Source organism: Geotrypetes seraphini, chromosome 2, assembly GCF_902459505.1.
Source record: "Geotrypetes seraphini chromosome 2, aGeoSer1.1, whole genome shotgun sequence".
NCBI classification, from domain to species: Eukaryota; Metazoa; Chordata; class Amphibia; order Gymnophiona; family Dermophiidae; genus Geotrypetes; species Geotrypetes seraphini.
Window position 1 is genome coordinate 440,232,693 of NC_047085.1, and position 21,769 is coordinate 440,254,461.

Here is a 21,769-nt window from a genome sequence, read left to right on the forward strand (position 1 = left end):
GCCATGCTACTGCATTTCCAACCTCTTCCAAAATACAAAAACCCTTCCATTTCCTACTTGGTACTCTCCTTCTGTATCTTTACCTTCACAGGATCCAGAAAGTTAAAGGGGGGACCATCCCACTCACTTGGCGACTATGGACAGATCCTCCCTCTACTTTTCCCAAAACCGATCACAATTAGAACAAGCTCTTGAGCAGCAGTAATCATTCTCACTGGCTATTCATAGGGTTTCAATGTCAACCTTGTCTGGAGTAGCATGTTCAGGTGTAGAACAAGTATCTTGAAAGGTATGGGGCCATATTTGTCCCCGTGGGATCCAACTCCATCCCTGTTCAGTCCTCATCTGCACAAGCAGAGATAGGAATGGAGATAGATCCAACAGGGACAAATTTGTCCCTGTGTCATTCTCTCAGAGAGGACACTTAATTTCAGCAGGAGTTCCAGTCTTCCTCCCTGCTCTATCGGAAACTGCAGCTCCACCTGCGCTCTGACAGTTTGAAATGTGTTCCATGCAAGCTGCCTACCGGTATTAAAGTTTTTGCCAGCTTGGATACCTTGGTCATCTCTGCTTATTTTTGTTTGATTGACTTTGTGCAGAGTTTGTCTTTCCTTGCTCTTCTTCTCTTGCAGTTTGAGCCAGACCCCTTTTCCTGGGCCTACAGGGAAAATCAGAGTTACCTTCTTCTTCTATTGTTGAAGGGGGCCAAGGGCTACACCTCCCAGCATACTTGAGCTAACCCCAGCTTCACTGGGCTTGCCTGCCTTGCTAAGTGCTCTTGAATCTGTCTCTCCATCAAGGCTCATAGATGTCTGCTTTAGCCTGCTCCTCCCAGGCACTTGGACTCTGCTTTCTCAGGAAAAAGGCTTTCTTTTATAAGCAGCTGCTCTGACTCCCTTCCCTTGCTCCCCCCCCCCAAAAAATAAAAAAATAAAAAGCACACTTTCAAGTGAGTTGGAGTCCGGGACCAAATGCATTTTGCATTCAGTCCCAGACTCCAGCTCACATGCATTCAAGTCCGTCCCCCCCCCTCCCCCCCCCGGACATATTGGAGCGATTACCTGATGGTTTAGGGTAGGTCAGAAAGCAGAAATCTCCAATCATTACTTCCCTTGCCAGCTCCGCAGTTCTAAATGGTGGCTGCAAACTAGTGAGACTACCACAGCCACCATTTTGAGCTTTGGAGCCAGCAAAGGAAGTAGCAATAGGGGATTACTGCTTCCCAACTTACCCTAGACAACCAGGTGTGTATGTGTAAGAATGGAAGGGAGAGGGGGATGAGAAATAATGCACATGGATGGAAGGAACAGGGGGAAAATGCACATGAAGGGAAGGGAGAAATGATGCACATAGATAGGAGGGAAAGGGTGATGCTGCACTTTGGATAAAAGTAAAGGGAGAGAATGGATGGAAGGGAAGCGAAAGGAGGAGGAAGAAGAAATGCACATGAAGGGAAAGGAAGTGAAGGGGGAGTGCTACATATGGCTAAAAGAGAAGGAAAGGTGAGAAGTGAAGAAAGGAGGCACGAAAAGAAATAGCAAATGGACCGGAGCCCTGGAAACAGTTTTGAATGCAGCCAGATGGAAGCAGAACCAGAGACTGAGAACAAGATGATTAGAAAAATAAAATCACCAGACAACAAAGGTAGAAAAATGATTTTATTCTTATTTTAGTGGCTGAATTATGGAAATTTTCATAATTTATATCTGCTGGTGTTATTTTGCACTGTAAAGGATGATATGCATTTTTTTCTGTATGCAGCGTCTGGCATCTTGGGTTTTCAATTTATTTTTTGTCTGCATTAGTACTTTTAGTCCATGGTTGCCTATCCTGTATTTGAAGAAGGGCTACCTATGTTCTGCATATGCGACTGAGGCCAGGATGGGGTGCTGTGGATGAGTATGAAAGAGGAAGAACAGGTTAAGCGAGCATATGGAAATGGAGTTAATGTGGTCAAATAGAGGCAATATGAAATCTTTGGATTTTGTATAGAGCTGACTTAGGAAATTGTCATTTTCTATTCTGCTATCTTATTGCATTTAGTTAAAAAATATAAGGCCAAATTATTTGATTTCCTTATGGGTCTACAAATTCAGCATGTTTTATCAGAATTGGAAAAAGTTCTTTCTTTTCTTGCATGGTGGGCGGGAGTCTGTCTTACATGTAAATATAAAGAAGAAGCTGCTGTTAGGCGTTGTTCAGCTTGATATTTTAAGAGGGTTTCGGGTCTTTTAGATGACTATTGTAGAATACAAGCTAATTTACTTGTTTTTCTTGTTTGTACTCCCAATTTGTCTACTTTTACAATTTTGTTGGGAAGGAGGGGGAAGGGCTTAAATGTCATTAAATTTTTTTTTTTTTTTAATATATTTTTATTGAATGAACCAATCACGAGAGGTACAATCAGCACCAAGCCAAAAGAGAATAACATCATAAACACAATGTCTATTGAATTTCATAAAATACAATAATTCAACAAAAATTTAGGAGCTAGTATGTCCTAAATTTTTGTTCAATTATTGTATTTTATGAAATTCAATAGACATTTAAACCAGAAAAAAAGATTAAGCCAGACCCTGCTCTGCTTGCCAGAGATGATCTCTAGCAGAAAATTCAAGTTTAAAAACTGTAGAACCATATAAGCCTTTTATTCTATGCAGACTAGCTAACTAAACTTTGCTCTTTTAAGATCTAAACTGTTTTCTCTCTTTTTGTTCTTGGAGGAAGTCAAGATTTTTGAAGATTGGTATATGTTTCATTGGTTTGTAAGAGTTAAACCCTTACAGAATTCAAAGACTATGCCTGAAGCAGAGGTGAAGTCTGGCTCACATTTTGCTCCTTAGTTAAAAAAAAAATAATAAAAAAAAAAAAAAAATATATATATATATATATATATATGCCTTTGGCTCACCTGACTGATGCAACTTGGACTGATATTGCATCATAACCAACCCCCTCCCAATCCCTTGTCCAGAGCATGCACAAAGGGCAAGACAACCCAGCAGGCACCAGGGTGCCAGAACTCTCTGAAAGCTATAGCAAGGAGCCTAAGTCCCTAGAACTGCCACCTGAGTTGACATCAAGGAGATATTTCTGGAGATGCTCATGTCAAGAGGTCGGAACAGTAAGTGGAGAGAACATCATCTCTAAAGATAAGTTCTCTAAGCAAAAAGGTATGAAGGAGGCATCTTGGAGATCCTCACGGTCTGATCCTTAAAGCTACCTGATCCACGTGCCTGGCTTGAGTCTGATACCAGAGGCCTGAACCAGTGGACAGATCTGGGCTGCAATCATTCCAGTGTCCCTGCCTTGGCAGCTCATTACCTCCCTGCTGGGCATCACTCCAGAATGTGGACATTACTTTAGAGCTCCTCTCCTGCACTGACAGGTTGTATTTAGCACTGTTGGTACAAGGTACTTGAGTAAAAAGTCTCATGAGGCAGAATTTAACAACTTGTAGAATAATCAAGTATTTATTCTGGTACCGTAACTAAAGCGCACCGGTAACATTTTCACGCAGGACTAATGCGCTCCGTTGCTTCTGCCAGTTTCAGGCCTTCAGGTTTGTGCTCTGAGGGAGGGGCGGTTGGGGGGGACCCCCAGTACACTTAGAAGTGCTAGCACTCCCGTTCCGAAGAAAGGAGAACAGGAGTTTTCAGTGTATTTGGGAAGGGGGTCCACTCACCCACCCCCTCCAACAGGAGCATCAGCACTTCTAAATGTAGTGGAGAACGCAAACCTGAAGGCCTGAAACCGGCAGAAGCAGCGCCATGCATTAGTCCTGCGCGCAAATGTCACTGTGGGATTGTCAGCATGCCAATGTCCAGCAAACTTTTGACGGGTCACTGTTTATTCCATAGTGATTTATGTAACAGAGGGTTCATTGTGTATTTCCTAAGCATCCAAGCTTGTTTAGTGCATAAGTCTCACATCACAATTATACTGTTGGACCACCAGCTGCCACTTGTTACAGGAATAAAATATCTTATTTTTCTAATACATAGTCTCTCTAGTTCATTGCTTGTGGGCATTAGACTGTGCAGGGTTGAAACTTAGATCTCTGGGGGATGTAAACAGTTCAGAGTCCTACATACAATATCATTACACATATATTTTGTTCCCTGTGCACTAGTTCCCTTGGGACCAGGAGCCCTGAGTGTCTCCTGCACCAGTGACACACAGAAATTGTAGCCACACTGCAGCCCAAGACCGGACTCTACAGCACTCCTAGTGGCTAGACTTAAAAAGTACACCAGCGTGTGACCCGGACCGGAGTCACCCTGCAGGAACTGGATTGAACAAAAGGGAACTCAAAATCAAAACACAACCACAGTTGCACAAATGTTCATAACGCAATTTTACTCCTCAAAATAAAGGTAAGGATGATCCAAACAAAGCAGGTAGTGCTGTTAGTAAAGTCTCATCAAAAATTCCAAGAAAAAAAAAAAACAACTTAGATAACAGTTCAGGGTTTTTCTCTTTTCCAAACACTAGTCAATATTTCTCCTGAGGACTTGCTCTCCTCAGAACTACTTTCCCTCAGGATTCTCACTGCCTGCTCTCAAGCAGGTGGTAATGTAAAATAAATTATATATATATATAGTTCTCTGCTCTGGTACTCTCAAAGATCACAGTTCCCAAAACAGAAGCCTCTAGCAGCTTTTACTGCTGGGCAGTGGAGAGTGTCCACGGTTTACCTTTTCAAAAGCTTTACAACACAGCCTTCAAATTCCCTCCCTGGGTGTTTGCAAACCTCTCCCCAGAAAGACACTTTCAGGTTCTTAAATGCCAACCAAAAATGCAGAGTTTCAAAAACAAAGTCTAAAACAAAACTCACAGTCTTAGGCTTCTTTCTGGCACATGGTGATTAAGCCTACTTCCATTGGTTCAGGAAATTCCCCAAACTCCTGTGGCAATACTCCTTGCAGATCCATAGGAGATTCTTCATCCGATATTGGCAGATCCAGGGAGTCACCAGCTTCTACAACCTCCATAGGTGTACAGCTATCATCCCTGCTTGGACTGGGGAGTTCATCGGGAGAGACCTCAACTTTTTCCCTAGCTTGCTTAACTGCCTGTTCCAAGCTGCTGGCTTTTCAAGTGAGGGACCACGCCCTGATCTAGCTGAGTCAGCCTGAAACTGCACTGCTCTTGGGCTCCCCTGGTGGTGACCTGGATACAGAATACCTTGAGAATTCTTAGTTCTCCCGGCTCCTACTGGTGGATGACTGGGCAAACACCCAGCCCCCAACTCAGGAGGGTTAACAAGACTCGGGGAAATCATCACAGTGATCAGGTCGGGCTTTGGGTATTCCCTTCCTGGACTTCTTCTCCCCTTTCCTGTCTGCCCTGACCGGGACCTTGGTAGGCACGGCATCCGCCTGGTCACAAAATATGCTTACAATATATAAATCACCTTGTAATATAGATGACCTTCTAAAACTACATGGGCTTCTTCCTCAAGCACTATGAAAATATTGAAACAGATTTAGTACATCAAGGCAGCCCACACCCTCCCCTTCACACACACACTTGCTTATCTACTTACTACTAAGGTAACCAGGCAAGTTATTGAACCCTCGTCTCTTAGGACTTGGATTGTTAGAACTTTAGGGCAGATGTTATATTAGTATACTTACTCTGCACACAAAGTCATAGAAAATAAAGATTTTTTATGAGACTTTAAAATTCAGAAAGGTTATAATTTCAAATCATAATACAAACAAACAGAAACTGACCCTGGTACTCCACAGAATCAAAGAGCAACCAAAAACAGTGGAGAAAGATGTCCAAGATGCAGGCTTTATTGAAGATAGTCATAAAATCCACATAATAAAATGTGTAGGACCCATAAGATGGGAACTATGGACCCAACACGGTCCGTGGTTCGATGACCGTGTCTTCCTCAGGGATCCTATGGATAATGAAATAATAATGATTGGAATATGTCCTAAAATGATATGTAATTTATTTATGAATAACACGTGATGAGTAGTAATAAAAAAGTCAAAAGTGACTGGTGTAAAAAATGATGTTCTATAAGTGTATGTGTGTTGAAAATATCTCTTAAAGGTGACCGAGTCATATAATACACCAGATACAACAGTATCAGAAAAGTTTGTATGATTGGGGCATCCATACTAGAAGAAAGCAAAATAAAAGAAGAAATTTGAAAACCACAAAGTACAGGAATCTACAAATTGAAATTGGAAAGACTGTGGAAGAAAAAAAAAATAGTACCAATTATAATGGGGGCCTTAGGAGCCACACAAAATACATTGAAAAAATTCTTGGGATTGCTGAAAATCACTGGGATAACATCCTGCCAGCTGCAAGAGGCAGCTTTATTTGGATCTGCATTTATACTTAAGACACCACCTCTACACTTCCTAAGCCCTTGGGGTCAGGGCTTGAATTGCTAGTGCGTAAAGCTGAGAAAAGCAACTCTAGCTTTGATGATGATTATTTATACAGACATCATCTTTAAAAGTGCAGCTGCTGATTTATGATTTGTCTCTTCATGTCTTCTCATTTTTCCATTCAGCTTCTACAGGCATGCTGTATTCTGGGATAACCAATTTTTATGAGACATGCGCTTTCCATAATCTTTACACACAATCTCACCCTTGCAAGAATATATGGCTGGAGAGGAGCATCTGCCAACCAATTCCCTCCCCCCCCCATCTTTTATGAAGCCGTGTTAGGGTTTATCACCACCAGCCGTGGCAGTTAAAGCTCTGCTGCTCATAGAATTCCTATGAGTCAGAACTTTTACTGCAACGGCTGGTGATAAAAATCCTAACACAGCAAATTTGTATTTTCCTATGCCGTTAATCTGCTCTGCCCCCAGAATCAAAGGAAAGCAGAGTCGATGACAACTCTTGTCTCTTTGTGGAGCTGCAGCACTTGATTTCAGTATCTTCCTTTTTCTTCTTCCCATCATGTCACCTATAACAAATGCCTTCTCTTCTGCCCCAGTCTCATTCCACCTGGCAACCGCAATTGCCAAATGGTACTAACATGTCAGATCCATGGCTTACAGGAAACTGCTAGTTATGGCAGTGGCACTTCTGAAACTAGCATCAAGGCAAAGAATATAGGGGAAACCCAAAAAAACTCTGTGGAGTGACGATGTTCCTAAATGGACTTTATTTGAAAGTATCAAAGTTCCAAAGGTACACTAAAATCATCCACATAAAATAATTCCATCCACATAAAAGTAAATCATCCACATAAAAGCCTTAAAGGACCTAGTCCGCTAGGGATACAGGACCCAACACGGTCCGCGTTTCGACAAAAAGTCTTCTTCAGGGGTCCCATGGGGTCCTATAAAGGTATGTACGTGTGAAACAATTGAGTGGTGAACCGGAAGTGAAACACTGCTTGCATTTGCAATGGAAAGGTTTTTTTGGTTTTCTCTGGATTTTCTTCTTTGTGGATATTTTGGGGTCAATTCCTTTTGTTTTTTGCTTGTTGCTTTTTAAAGAATATAGGGGATCATGAAGAACACTACGCAAGTGGTACAATAGGGTAGAAGAGTAGATGGAATCAGAACTGTCAACTATCCAAGGGCAGCAGCAGGATGGTAATAGAGGGGATATGCTGCCTTCATGGAACACTAGACTACCAGGAAGACCCCCCAGCTAAGTCCCAGGAGAGACTGGAGGGACAGGGTAAGGGTATTATATTTAGGGGGCTTGATGGTCTAGAGCAGTGTTCTTCAACTGCGGTCCACAGAAAATTCCTTCCGGTCTATGCAGGGCTGGCAAGATAATGGGGAGCCTCAGTGGCTTTCTCCCCTCCCAGCAGCTCTCGGTACTTGCCAGCACAGTGATTCACTTTGGCAGCCTTGGGGCTTTAGCTGAGTCATGGCCCGCCTCTGATGATGCAACTTCCCCTTTCCTCAGAGGCAGCGCAACCCATCAAAGAACCCAAGGCTGCCTAAGTGAATCGCTGTTGCAGGCAAGTACTGAGAGCTGCTGGGAGGGAAGGGGAGGAAGCCACTGTTGGAGGCTGGGAAGCTGCTGGATAAAGGGAGAGTTGCTACTGGACCTGGAGGGAGGGAGGAGAGATGCTGCTGTGAGGGGAACAGGGGAAGAGAAGAAAGTTACTGTTGGATAGGGGGAGGAGGGAAGGGGGAAGGAAACAGCTGGCAGGGAGATTAGAGGAGAGGAAGGAGTCAGGATGGAATGGAGAGATCAGATGAGGAGAAGGGGAGAGACAGGAATGAGAGAGGAGAAGGGGAGAGACAGGAATGAGAAAGTAGAGAGAGATTGATGCTGGAAAGGGGGTCAGCAGAGAAATAAGGAGAGAGGGACAAAGATGCTAGATCTGGTGTAGGAGAGATAATGAAGAGAGCTGTGAAGCTGGAATGAATCGTGTAAAAAGGAGAGGGGGGGCACAAGCTGGATGGAAAGGAGTGAGGCATAGAAAGAAGGCAGATACCATATGAAAGGGGGAGAAGGCAGACAGTGGATGGAAGGGGCAGATGCTGGATTGAAGAGACAAGAGAGGGCAGATGCTGGAAGGAAGAGAGTGAAAAGAAGATGAAAGCAGAAACCAGACAACAAAAGGGAGAAAAAAATAAATTTATTTCTATTTTGTGATTAGAATATATCAGATTTGAAATATGTATCCTGCTAGAGCTGATGTTAGACATAACTGGGGACTGCAAAGCTCAAGCAGTGCTTCTTTAGCTTCCAGCTGGCTTAGGGCTCTCTCTGGCCTGGGGGCAGTTGCCCCAGTTGCACTCCCCTAACACTATTCCTGTCATATGTGAATGCGATATTCTGTTAGCATGATATTTCTGTGTAGCATTCTGTAATAATTTGGCTTATTCGGTTTTCTTGATGGGAGGATATATGTGAAGGGGAGAGGAGACAGGGATTTTGTTGATCCTTGCTCTGTATTATTGTATTTATAAGATGAAAATTGTACAGAATATTGTTTCTTTTTATACTTTAATAAAATATGTGCAATATAAAATCATAACTGAGGCTTGTGTGGATGGGATCAGATAGTTTGCAGGGACCGAGCTCGCAGAGACGAGGCAGAAACAGATTTTTTTATTTCAGTCTTAGCAGTTTGTCAGTCCACAAAATAATTTTTATTTCCACCGGTCTGTAGGTGTAAAAAGGTTGAAGAACACTGGACTAGAGGGTGGCCTTTGAATGGGGATCATGGGGATATGCTATTTGAAGGGTAAAATTGACGGGATTTTACCACAGTTTACTCTATTGTTTATTTGAGCAGCATTTGTCCGAGCTGGCATTAAATGCAGCTATACAGTGCCAACTTATATGATACTAGCTGTCACAGCCAGCCACACTTATGCTCTATCCCACCACACCCATGATTCAAATCCTACCCATGTTAACCAGCTAGTGTGTGTGCTTTTTAAGCGCATATGGTAGCTGTTACCATGGATCCAAATTAACAGTATGGTAAAACCTGGTCTAGCAGTTTAATGTAGTAGAGTAAAAAGGCTTCTTAGAGTTGCCTACACTGCTCATTTTCATAGCACATTGACTTACAAAGTTTCCTAGTAACATATCTAACTTTGTAAGTCTGTCTGCTTTGAAAATGAGCCTCTATGTCAGGGATCTCAAAGTCCTTCCTTGAGGGCCGCAATCCAGTCGGGTTTTCAGGATTTCCCCAATGAATATGCATTGAAAGCAGTGCATGAACATAGATCTCATGCATATTCATTGGGAAAATCCTGAAAACCCGACTGGATTGTGGCCCTCAAGGAGGGACTTTGAGATCCCTGCTCTATGTGAACTAAAATCACAGAAGTAAATCTACATTTTGTAAAGACCAATGAAAATAGAGTAGAAAATACATCTCTCACCAATCAATATCTAGCCAATGAATCTTGGAATCAAAAACAGCTTTTATTGAATAAGTACAATCAGAAAAATAGAAAGCAATTAAAAAAAACCTGCATTTTCATGATTCAAGCCTTTGGAGGCTACAAAATATTAGAAGTTTCCACTTGAGAAATTTAAGATCCAGAAAAGATTCACACTCAACCAAATGTTAGTCAAATATTCAAAATTCCAGTTTAACGCTTCCTTTCATTTCTCCAATGTAGATGAGTTTGTACAGAGTTAGATATACACAAGTATGTACAGTACATTAAAGCATTTGCATTTATGTGTGAATGATTTCAGAGAGCCTGTTTGCAAATGGATATCGTGGGGTGCACATATTGGAAGGTAAGTGTGGTATATGGGGAGCTAAAACATGCATGCCCCATCAAACAATGAAAATACACATATTGTATATTCAAAGAAATTTCACTATTGGATTTGTACTATGTCAAAAGCACACAGAGTTGTTTTGGTTTTTTTTAACAGTGTTCATTTTGGTCCAGGCTTTACACTATGGATTTTAGAACATCCTTAGGTGTTTGGGGGTTTTTTTGCCTCCAAATCTAAAGAAATTATGGCCTCAGTTGTTAATTGGCAGCAATTATATGTCTGGGTTTGTAAAGTAGCCCCCACCAAATTAGTGCTAGCGCGTCTATGTGGGAGCTGCTGAGTCGCTGCCATACTTCTTGTACATATGTATATTTGCAAAATGGCTGCCGGCAAATACATGTGCACTCCTGCTTGTCCTTATTAAACATATTTTACAAAAAGCTCCGTGTTCAGCAGGCTGTTTGCAAAATATAGGAGGAATTAAGCATGCCCCAAGCTGGATCTCTCAATTTGTATCTCAGCCACATATGTAAAATGGGCCTTTATATGTTTATATCTAAGTTTATATAAGTTTATAAGACCAAATGTTCAAGGTCACAAGAGGCATCAGTAGAAGTGAGATTGTTTAAGTCATGAGGAAAAGGACACACTGTACAAAGACAGGTGAGAAATTTCTACAGATGTAAAGAGTATATCAAATATGATGCTTTGCTATACATTGGTCTTGCATTTGTAGGATTAGGTACAACTATTGTTTTGACCCAACAACTTTCTCTTTTTTTTTCAGCTTTCACCTCAATTTGAATCCAGTCTGGAATCTGGCATCATATGGCTTGATACGCAACTACCTGGTGATTTCTCTCCAGCACCACATTATTTTATACTATATTTCACTTACCTTAGGCCAGTCACTGCAATGGTGATTCTTGATTGGGAGGCCATGCACCATTGATCTGCAATCATGGACCATGACTGGCAGCCACTAGATGTCACTGTTGCACAAATAACTGGAACATCATTTCCCCCCAGGGGATGTAGGTCACTCAGCATCCCCATCCCTGGCCAACGTGGAGAGTGGAAGACATGAGCTGGCCATCAAATCTAGATCTTGAAACATGTTATCACCACTGATACAAAACCACTGGACTAGCCCTTTAGCACTCCCACTCCTTCAAGACTGGATTGAATTTTGTCTCAAAAACTGGGAATTAAAAAAAAATGTTTGCACTTACACAGAAATCTAGTTTACCGATAAGTACTTCTATACATTATTTTTGATCCAACTTGATCATCAGATCCTTCAGTTTTGTATCTACCATATGCACCGACACCTTTGATATATGACACAGACTCAGCACTAGACAACACAGGACCATACTGCCATTCAGATTCTACCATGCTGATCATAAACAGGGAAACTATTGGATATATTTCTTTGTAGCATTTTATATTTCTTCTTTCACCAAGATCTGAAAGGCATCAGGGAAGGTCAAAATAGCATTAATATATGGGACGTTAACATGCAACAGTTAATACTAATGCTGCCCGATTCACAATTTGAATCGGTTCACCGATTCACTTCGGGTGAATCGATTTGAATCGATTTAAAACACCAAAAAATTGGCTTCCCGATTCGGACCCTCCCCCCTCGTCCCCTAAAGCAGGAGCAGCAGCGCTGCTATTGCTGGCCGGCCACTGCCGCACCTGCTTTAGAGGGTGAGGAGGGTCAGTTGGGAAGTGCTGCTTTTGGCTTCCCCCCCCTGGCATCTGGTTCCCCCCCTGGCATCCGGTTTCCCATCCTGGCGTCCAGCTTCCCCCCTGGCCTCCCATTTCTCCCCTGGCCTCCCTGCACCGTTTATCTTATAGGTGAAGCCTGCAGTGCAGATTGCGGTGCTAGCGTCTTTACAAACTACTTCGAGGCTGTTTCCTCCGCAGCGATCCTGCCTCTGATGTCAGAGGAGGGGGCGGGACCGAAGCAGAGGAAACAGCTCAAAGCAGTTTGCAAAGTCGCTATAACTGCGATCTGCTCTGCAGGCTTCACTTATAAGGTAAATGGTGCGTGGAGGCCAAGGGGAACACGGAGGCCTTCCCGGGGGGGGGGAGGGGGGGTGCGCAGTCCTTCGGGGTGGGACAGGCCTTCAAGGGGGGACGGGGACAGGCCTTTAAGAGGAGGACAGGCCTTCAAAGGGGGGACAGGCCAGGAATGGTGGCATAGGCCTTCATGGGGGACAGGCAGGCCTTCAAGGGGGGGGGGGGGGACAGGCCTTCAAGGGGGGTGCAGGCCTTCGGGGGGGACAGACCTTCAGGGAAGGGGGGCCCTGGTGTAGAAGTACACGGAGGGAGGGAGGGAAGGAGGGTTTCAAAGAGACGTGCATATTCTGGACTTTGGAGGAGAAGAAATAATGGGTGTAAAAATAGAGGAGAGGGAGAGAGATAATGGACAATGGGATATAGGGAGGGAAGGAACAGAAAGGAAGAGAAGTTGGACACAAGGGATGGTGTGGGGGGGATAGAGATACTGGATAGGAGGGTATTTGGGAAAAGAAAGGGAGAGATGGTGGACCCTGGGGTGGTGGGGAAGGAGGGAGAGATGCTGAATGAAAGGGTAGTTAAGAAAAGGTGGATATGTGGATGGAGACGAAAAAAAAGAAAGATACCAGACCTCCGGGGGAGGGAAGGGAAACGGAAGGGGAGGACTGAGATGGCAGATGGATGGTTAGCACGGAGAAACAAAAAAGGAGACCCTTGGCAAGCAAGTTATCAGAAGACAACCAGAGCCTGGGACCAGCAAGATTTGAATAATGATCAGACAACAAAAGGTAGAAAAACTAATTTTATTTTCTGTTTTGTGATTACAGTATGTCAGATTTGAAACGTGTATCCTGCCAGAGCTGGTGTTAGACCGCAAACGTGAGCTAGGATTTAACAGAGAGAGGAAAAGTTTTTTTGGTTGTTTATTTTGTTTATACCATAGCGCCAGTGTGGTTAGGAGAAGGCAAAGTGGGTGAGGAAGCTATAAAATAAACCCACCAGGATGTTTTAAAAAAACACCCAATTGGGCAGGAAAAATCGAATCGAAAAACCAATTCAATAGGCTGAATCGAATCGAATCAAAATTTTTTGCCCTGAATCGGGCAGCACTAGTTAATACATAAATGTTAATCTTTAATACTCTCTCCCATAAGAAAATATTACTTAAGGATACCTAATATTTAGAGATTTCTATTAGAGCCACACAAAACTAGATTGTTACACAATGCTGGAGAAGAAAAACGTCTTCACTTTTTCTTCTACCATTTCTCTGCTATAGCAGAGAACCTGTGCTGCGTTTTGGGTTTTGTTTTTTTTGTTATACAATACTGCCCTCTGGTGGAAACAGTCCTATTTGACCAAGGAGAAAAATGCAGCAGAGCCACTCATTTCAGTGTATTATTATTACAAGATTTTTTTTTAAGAATCAGATCTAGCTCATTCATTTTCAGCAGAAGTTCAGTGAGTTACCATTCACAGTGTATTATTACAAGATTTTTTTTGAAGATTTAGCTCATGCATTTTCAACAGAAATTCAGTGAGTTACATTTAGACTATTTATTTATTTCACTGTCAGCAGAGGGCTTACAATTTAACTGTAAACAAACCTGAGACAATGGAGGATTAAGCGACAATGGAATTAACCACTAGGCTATACCTCCTCTCCAATGGTTTAACCCTTATGGGAAGACAATGTGCAATCTATGGGCCCAATTCACTAACCTGCCCAATTGTGACCGATCCATGGCAGGCCAACCAATTCACGACGGGACAATATTCAAATGGGGGCAATCAGAAGAACGCCCCCCACCGACCGCATGGATTGCTACTGAGCGACCCAACGCATGCGCAGACCATCTTGTTTGCCTGTAGATGGTCTGCGCATGCTCTCCGCTGGAACAAGAGAAAAGTAGAGATAAGTCCCGGCACACTGCTTAACTTCAGGGGCTCAAACAATCGTGGCACATTTACATGGTGAAATTGCAATCCCTGTGGTCTCTGTAATGTTTTCAAGGCAGAAAGCCTTATGGAATGGCCTCTTCTTCACCGAGGGGGGCTGCAGAGGAGAAGTTTGTGGCTTGTGCCCAGCACAACGTCGGGTTAAAAGACCGAAATGGAAGTCTGTGCTGCCCCAACTCTCCTGCTCTCTGCCGTCCTTCCCCGCAGTGCAGCCCTGCTTTAAACCTGCGGCTAAAACCACAGGCTTGCACTATGGGGAAGGGTGGCAGAGAACAGGAGAGTTAGGGCGGCAAGAGCAGAGCTCTTGAAGGGAAGTGCGGCGATGTATCCCTGTTCGAGCAGAGCGGCAGAGAGCTGGGGGCTTTATTGATTGTTTGATGGGCTGGGATTTCAGGGCGAGGACAGTCAGAAAGGACGTGAGCAACTGGTCCCCAGCAGTCGCTTCTTTTGTTGATCGGCCAGCCCAATTGGTGTCCCAGATTTGTTTAGTGAATTGCTGCCTGCCTACTTTGCATGCCCCTCATTTGCATGCACGGGTCGGGATCGAAACAGAGGTTAGTGAATCGGATCGGTACACGATCGCAAACACGATCGGTTGGCTTAGTGAATCTAGCCCTCTAACCTGGGCTACCAGTTCCAACAAAGGTCCAGTACAATTAAATTTCCAGTTAAGTCACTAACATTAGCCTAGCCAAATTCTAAAGAAAAGCTTGAGAGAAATCACCCAGACGACATCTTTACTTTAGGTATTTAATTTATTGGGCACAATTGTTGACTGAGGTTGCAAGTAAACATTATTAGATACAATGTTCCCTTCATTTTCAATGAAACAAGAAATTTCAGGCACCAAAATATCACCAAAACAATTTTATTTCCAGTGTTTAAGTGGGTATGCGCACAGGCATGATACAAGGCTGAATTTATTAGGTCTTCATGCAGAAATTATACTCTCTTCAATAAAAGAAACCAGTTTCTCCAGGATCCACTATCTACATGCCTATATTACAACATTTATATCAAATCTGGTATCTGAAGAAAAGATACACATGAAATATATACATTTAAGTTACCCTTTTTTTTTTTAATTACTTTTTTTTTTTTACAGAAAGATTAAAAATTCAAGTCACATAAAACTCAAAAATCTGTATTAAAAGTTCAAATATAAAACTTGGAGATCCAACTGGAATGCCTAAAGAATGGAAGCTCTGTATCCACTGGTGTTTAAAATCCACAAAAACGTACGGAAAGTTTCTGACAAAAAAAACACAAAACAGCATTTTCTCTGGTCACTTTACATTTTTCTAATTCAACATCTAACAATATGGCACCCTACCAACTCAAATGGTCTTATGATGAGGCACTTCTGTTAGTGGCTAAAACAAAATACATATTTAAAATGTACTAATGTCAGCTGTTGTAAGGTGTGCAGCAAATTCCAGTCAGAAAACCTATATACATTACTTAACATATTGCATCAGATGCTTTGTTCAATATTTGCACATACTGCTATCAAATACAACTTGTCTTTATGTTCTTCTGGCTGAAGTAACACACTGTGAAGTCATTCCACAGGGCATAAATTAAAACAGCCAAAATAAAGGCTGCATGATAAATCAGGTCACGGCAAAATATACACAGGGCAGCTAGGAACTGTAACAGTATATGATTATTACAGTAGGGACATTTTGAGTATTTCTTCTTAAAGATACTGGTAGAATCGAGACCTAACCACTTGGGTGCCAGACAGTTTATGCGGATGGGCATCCACGGCAGGACGAAAACTGTTTTTGTTTTTGCTTTGGTAGCCCTCACCATTTACTTGGTCCCCTGACTGTAGGGCCAAAGCAAAAGGGGGCTTCTCAGATGAAATCGAACTGCCTTCGTTCACCTGAGCTGGTGGCGAGAATGGCGGATACGTGTTCAACGCTTCCCCTACACTAGCCTTTTCCATAGCAGGCTCGCCAGACTCCCCTGCGTCAAGGTCTGACATACTAGTGCGCAAACGTTCTCGAGCAAGCCACTCGGAAATGGAGAGGCCCTGTGAAGGACATTTTGGTTTTAACCGGTCCACAGCAGAGAGCTCGTTTTCCAGATCTTTGCCTTTTAAAGGGTTCTCTCGGGCTTCAACTTGCCAAGCGTTTAACACGCTTATTTCAGCAAAGTCTCTCTGCCCACCCAAAGTGTGTCTTCGCCGAATATTTTTTTTTTTGCGGTTCTCTGGAGCACAAGCTTTTTGACTCCCTATCCCAAACATGTCATCTGCAGATGCCTTCAAGCGCAATTTTAACCTCTCTGTTATTTTAAGTTTCCAAGCAAGCTCCTGCTTTTCAGGCTCACTCTTAGATAACTGACTTATGCTGCTTGTTGATTTTCCTTTTGTTACCCCATCAAACACTTTGGCCACAGTCGTCAACTCCTTCTCATTCTTGCTGTCTGTGGAACCCTCACTCTCTGTCTTGTACCGGGAAGACTTTCTCCTAGCTAGTGTGTCACATTCAATAAGTTTATGTGAACTGAATAGTCTGCGGCTATCAAGTTTCGGTGTTAAACTCCCTTCCGTACAGCTCGTACTCCCTTCCGAGTTTCTTCGGCCTATCTTTGCCAGTTCTTGAGCTTTGCCTCGATTGACTCTTTCAGAAGCAGAACTTGAAGCAAAAAGAGGGAAATCGCTTTCACTGTCAGTTTCCATAGGGCGCCCCTCGCTAATCAGTTCACTTCTCTCGTCGTCGGCTTCATCTCCTTTGCTTTCCGTCACCGACTGCACCTCCGGGCTAAGTACACTGGAATCCAGACCAGTGAGATATGTGGTAGATGAGGTCGTAGAGTAGTCCGATGTGATAGAACTTACATCAGCAGCTAAAAACTCGTTGCCTTTGAGTTCAGGATTAGTCAGCTTCTTTGATGTCAGCTTATGAAAAGACGCCTGGGAAGAAGTACTTAGCACCGTCCCTGAATCAGATACTGTCTCCTCAGTTAAGAAAGACATTTGCGAAATGGGCGTTTTGTTTCCCTCCAATTTGGTGCTTAGTCTACGGCCAAGATTAGGGGATTGAGTAAACCTGTGATGAAGAGATGGTGAGGGCTCTGAGGGTGTACTATCCTGCCTGAATGATTTCTTCTCTTCTTTTGCAGCACTGTTGTCCTTCTTTATGTTCTCTCTCGCTTTTAAAACAAAACTCCTTTGTTTTCTACTGGATACATCGCTCTCCTTCTCAGAGTCCCCTTTATCGGTGCTTTGTTTTGTGCTGTCACTGAGAGAGACTTCCGTAGCTTCTTTTTTGTAAAAGACATTATCTAACTCGTCCTCTGAGCTGCTTGCTTGTGGCTTCTCTTTCTGTTTTTTTCTTTTACGACTAGCGGCTGCAAAGATGGAGGACACAAGTAGGTCCCTGCTATACTGATCCTTTCCAGATCCCCAAGAACCCTGTAGAGAGACAAAAGAACCAGAAAAGTCATCAGTCCAAAAAACTACTCTGCTTTGTATATTCCTCTATAGGGGAACAGAGGTCCGCAATCCAGTCAAGATTTTCAAGATTTCCACCATGAATATATATGAGATCTATTTGCATACAATGGAGGCAGTGTATGCAATTAGATCTCATACATATTCGTTGGGAAAATCATGAAAACCTGACTGGATTTCAGCCCTTGGTCCCCACCCCTGCTTTACAGCACTGGCTCAACGCAATCCTTAAGGACACAGCCAGCCAGGTTTTCAGGATATCCACAATGAATATGTACGAGGTAGATCTGCTTACGAGTAAAGAGTCATTTGCCAATGTATCTCATGTGTATTCACTGTGCATTTCCTGAACACCTGACAAGCAGTGTGTGTCCCAGGCACTGGACTGGATTGGAAACTGCTCATCTACAGTATATTATGTCAAATTAAAAAGATACTGAATGACACTGGGACAAATTTTTTCCCGTCCCCATAGAAACTTATTTCCCGTCCTGTCGAGTTCTTTTCCTGTTCCTGCCCCATTCCTGTAAGCTCCGTCCTCATCTGCACAAGCCTCAAACACTTTAAAATCTTAAGTGTCCGAGGCTTGAGTGGTTAAGGCAGAACTTACAGGAATGAGGCAGGGACAGCGACAAAACTCGCAGGGACGGTGAAATTGAGTTCCTGCAGGGCCAGGGAAAAATGTGTCCGCTTAGAACTGTAAGGCTTATGCGGTATATAAATAAATAATTATGTTATTCTCCAATACTGACAGCTCACTTTTAGTTTAGGGAAATCATGATACAGAGTGACCCCAAGACTCTGTTAATTTTGAGTGCCTCAGGGGAAAAACCTTCCACATGAACTCATGTGTGTACTGTAGGTAACATAGTAAACATGACAATATACCTATAGCCTCTTTGAATAGAGAGTTATGTGATTTCGGTGGTACTAAGGCGTTTTCACAAAAACCGTAACAGCGAATGTAGTGCTGAAAAACAAATCTATGTCCCTTTTCTTTCCGCCCTGAGCAAGAAGAAAATAAGTGCTAACTTTCCCACAGCCTGCTCCACCAATCCCTTGTCTTACAGGAATCGCATCGAAGAACGAGATGGAAACATTTATTGTTCTCCGACTACTCTGCCCTGAGACTGTCAAACAGAGCTACAAGTGGTACAATCAAGTTCCAGTATTACCAAGCAAGCAGATTCAGACTTTCCACTGATTTTATATACCTGGATAGAAGGTATGATGAAAACGGCCTAACATCCCCCCACCCCCTTTTACTGCTCCCGAGCATTCAGCGCAGCTCCCTGTGCTAATAACCACTATCGCGGTTTAGTAAAAGGAGGGATAAATGTTGTCATTTTTTTGCATGTTTCAATCAAGTAATACACTGTCACTCTCTCTGCTTAAAAGAATGACCAGAAAGTCCCGCTAGGAAATCCAAATTGCCCCGAACAGGCAGCCAGGATGTCACACATTTATCAATCTTTTTGATCTTACACAGCCAAGTCCATACGCTATGAAGTGGTGTAATTAGACAACTGGTTTTCAGATGGCTAGGTAACTTATTAGGAGCTGCCTATAATGCAGAGCTTGCAGCAAAAGGAAATATTAGAGCTGCTTCATATTGTATTGGAGGGAATATAATCCTCAGTCATTTTTATCCAGTCTGTTATTTGACATAAATAGCAGGCTCGACAATGAAAAATCCATATCTGGTAACCAGGGCTGTGGAGACGGTAGATAAATCCTCCAACTCCTCAGTTTCTGGTACCCACAACTCCAACTCCGACTCCAACTCCAGGTACCCCAAATTGACTCCGACTCCTCAACTCCAGCTCTGACTCCATAGCCCTGGCTGTGGAGTCAGTAGATAAATCCTTCAACTCCGACTCCTCAATTTCTGGTACCCACAACTCCGACTCCAACTCCAGGTACCCCAAATTGTCTCTGACTCCTCAAGTCCACAGACCTGCTGGTAACCCTGGCCCACCCCTACTCAGGTAGTATGTTAAATGCTTAAATCTAAAGAATGCTTTCCTCCTTTTCCACAAAAAGTGTTTAACGAGACGCTGGACTAATAATCTATCTTTTCTATGAAGCAAGAAGGGAATAGTTTGAACACATAGAGCCATTTGGGAAGGATCATTTTAAACAATGCCAACAGGCCCATTATCGATAGCGAGAACGCAGCCCAATTACTTAACAAGCTCTTAGTAAAACTGATTAAAGGTTGAATATTCTTCTACTTATTCTTTACCTCGGCAGCTTCATCCCTTTCCTTCCCATACCCCACTTTTCAACATTGTGTCACACACACAGGGAGGCAATTTGATAACTGGGTGCTCCCAATTAGGGGGCCCTGAAGCCGTGCGGTAGGAATCTATTCTTTGACAAAACTTGGACATCAATGTTTCATTCCAGAATACAAGTGTAGCCCAGTATCAGAGTGCCTACACTCAGTTACACTAGCCCCAGAGCTGGCTACAAAAGTCAGGAATGTACCTAACTTATTGTTCTGTAAGTTCGCTGTATCACGCTCATGTATACATCCCCCTTGGTAAATACGCTCTGTGCAAGTGCTATCTGCAAAACAAAGCTTAGGTGCCCTGCTCAAATTTATGTGGAGTACTATACAAAAGTAAGTTTTCATTTTCTAGACATTTACACTCCTAACACATGTAAATGAGTGTGTCTAGGTTCTAGAATTGCCCTTACAATGTCCTCTGACTTGTCTACAGTTTGGAAACACGCTATACAAACATTCTACTCCTTACAAAGGAGGAGGATGTGATGATAGAGTGAACATAAAGTGCCAACGGAGGGCACGTTATTTGCGACATATTTACCTTAGATTTTGCTGAATCACTAGTGGCTGAATCTGTGGGGACATGAATAAAAGTAAACAGGGTTAGCGTTTGGAAATTAACAGTAATTGTAAGACAGACAGCGCTACACTTGTGGAAGAGACAGGCACAGGAAAATGTGAAAAAGCAAAAGAACAAAACAGAGTGGATAGTCAAGAGCTCACAAAGATGCAAGCTGCACCACAGAAAGCCACCGCCATGAAAGGATGCTGTGAATTGTAGGCAGAACCAGCTCAATGAGAGGAATGGCAAAGGAACCCTGTTCTTCTAAACAGAAACAGAAACACTGAGGTTTATTATTTCTTTTTAAATAGTGCGCTCACAAAATAGCAGTTCTGTGTGATTCATTCTGGAATTGTGTGCTGCCCTGGGTTTGAACTGGCTGATAAGACAGTTCAGAATCTTATTTAGCTGACCTAGCTACAAATTTGGACACAAGCGTAACTCCTATTCCTGTCAGACTTCAGAGGCTGATGTATAGAATTTTGAACATTTCCTTTTGGAAGGGTAGGGGTAGCCTGAAGCACATAGGAACATGCAAAATACTAGAAATGCTTTCTCGCGTCATTTCTTTCAAAACAAGATTTTTTTTTTTTAAATTTGCAAAACTAGGTCTGTCCTCAGAATAAACTTTTGAACTGAGTTTGCTATGTGTAAAATTTTATGCAATTCATAAATAATATGTGTCTGCGATGCTAAAGCATGCAAAGCAGTTCTATGGAGCTCATATGCATCCACAGAAAAATGCATGCAAAGAGGCCGCCAACCAGCAGGAAGCTGTACAGGTTAGTATCTTGGCCTCTCCCCTCCCCCTCAGAAATAGAACAGGAGAAGTCTTAGCAAATCAGGTACCAAGTTCCAATTTATTTTAACCAACCGCATCAGTCCTTAACAGGTCTCACACTAACTCCCATTTTATACCCTGTAGTTTCAATATGTGCACATACTTAGGTAAAAACATGGCACAAGACTACATTATGGGCAAATGCTAGCTATCATTTGCACTGACAGGAATTCAAACATCAGGAAGTTTCTGTCGTTCCAAATACATCCTTAAATCATCTTGTCAATGATCTCACAGTCAAGACAGTGATTTATGGGCCCATTTGAGGCTACCAATACCTTGCACCAATGATTACTTAAGGCGCCTTTTACAAAGCTGTGGTAGTGATTCCCATGTGATAAATGCAACGAAGCCCATTCAATTCCTATGGGCTTTTATCAATTTGCCATGCCAGAAATATCTACTGTGACTTTGTAAA

General features: G+C 42.7%; 1 protein-coding gene across 4 annotated transcripts in view; it reads right to left on the minus strand.

Annotated features, from left to right (window-relative positions):
• Positions 1-15,236: 15,236 nt before the first annotated feature.
• Positions 15,237-21,769, minus strand: part of ARHGAP21 (Rho GTPase activating protein 21) — a 341,680-nt gene continuing 335,147 nt past the window's right edge. For all 4 annotated transcript variants that reach the window (XM_033931381.1, XM_033931383.1, XM_033931379.1 and 1 more), the window contains 2 exons: positions 20,490-20,521; positions 15,237-17,616 (listed from right to left, as the gene is read on the minus strand). In XM_033931381.1, the coding sequence (XP_033787272.1) occupies positions 15,892-17,616; positions 20,490-20,521 (1,757 nt within the window). In that variant the 3' untranslated portion in view covers positions 15,237-15,891. The remainder of the gene's footprint in view (positions 17,617-20,489; positions 20,522-21,769) is intronic.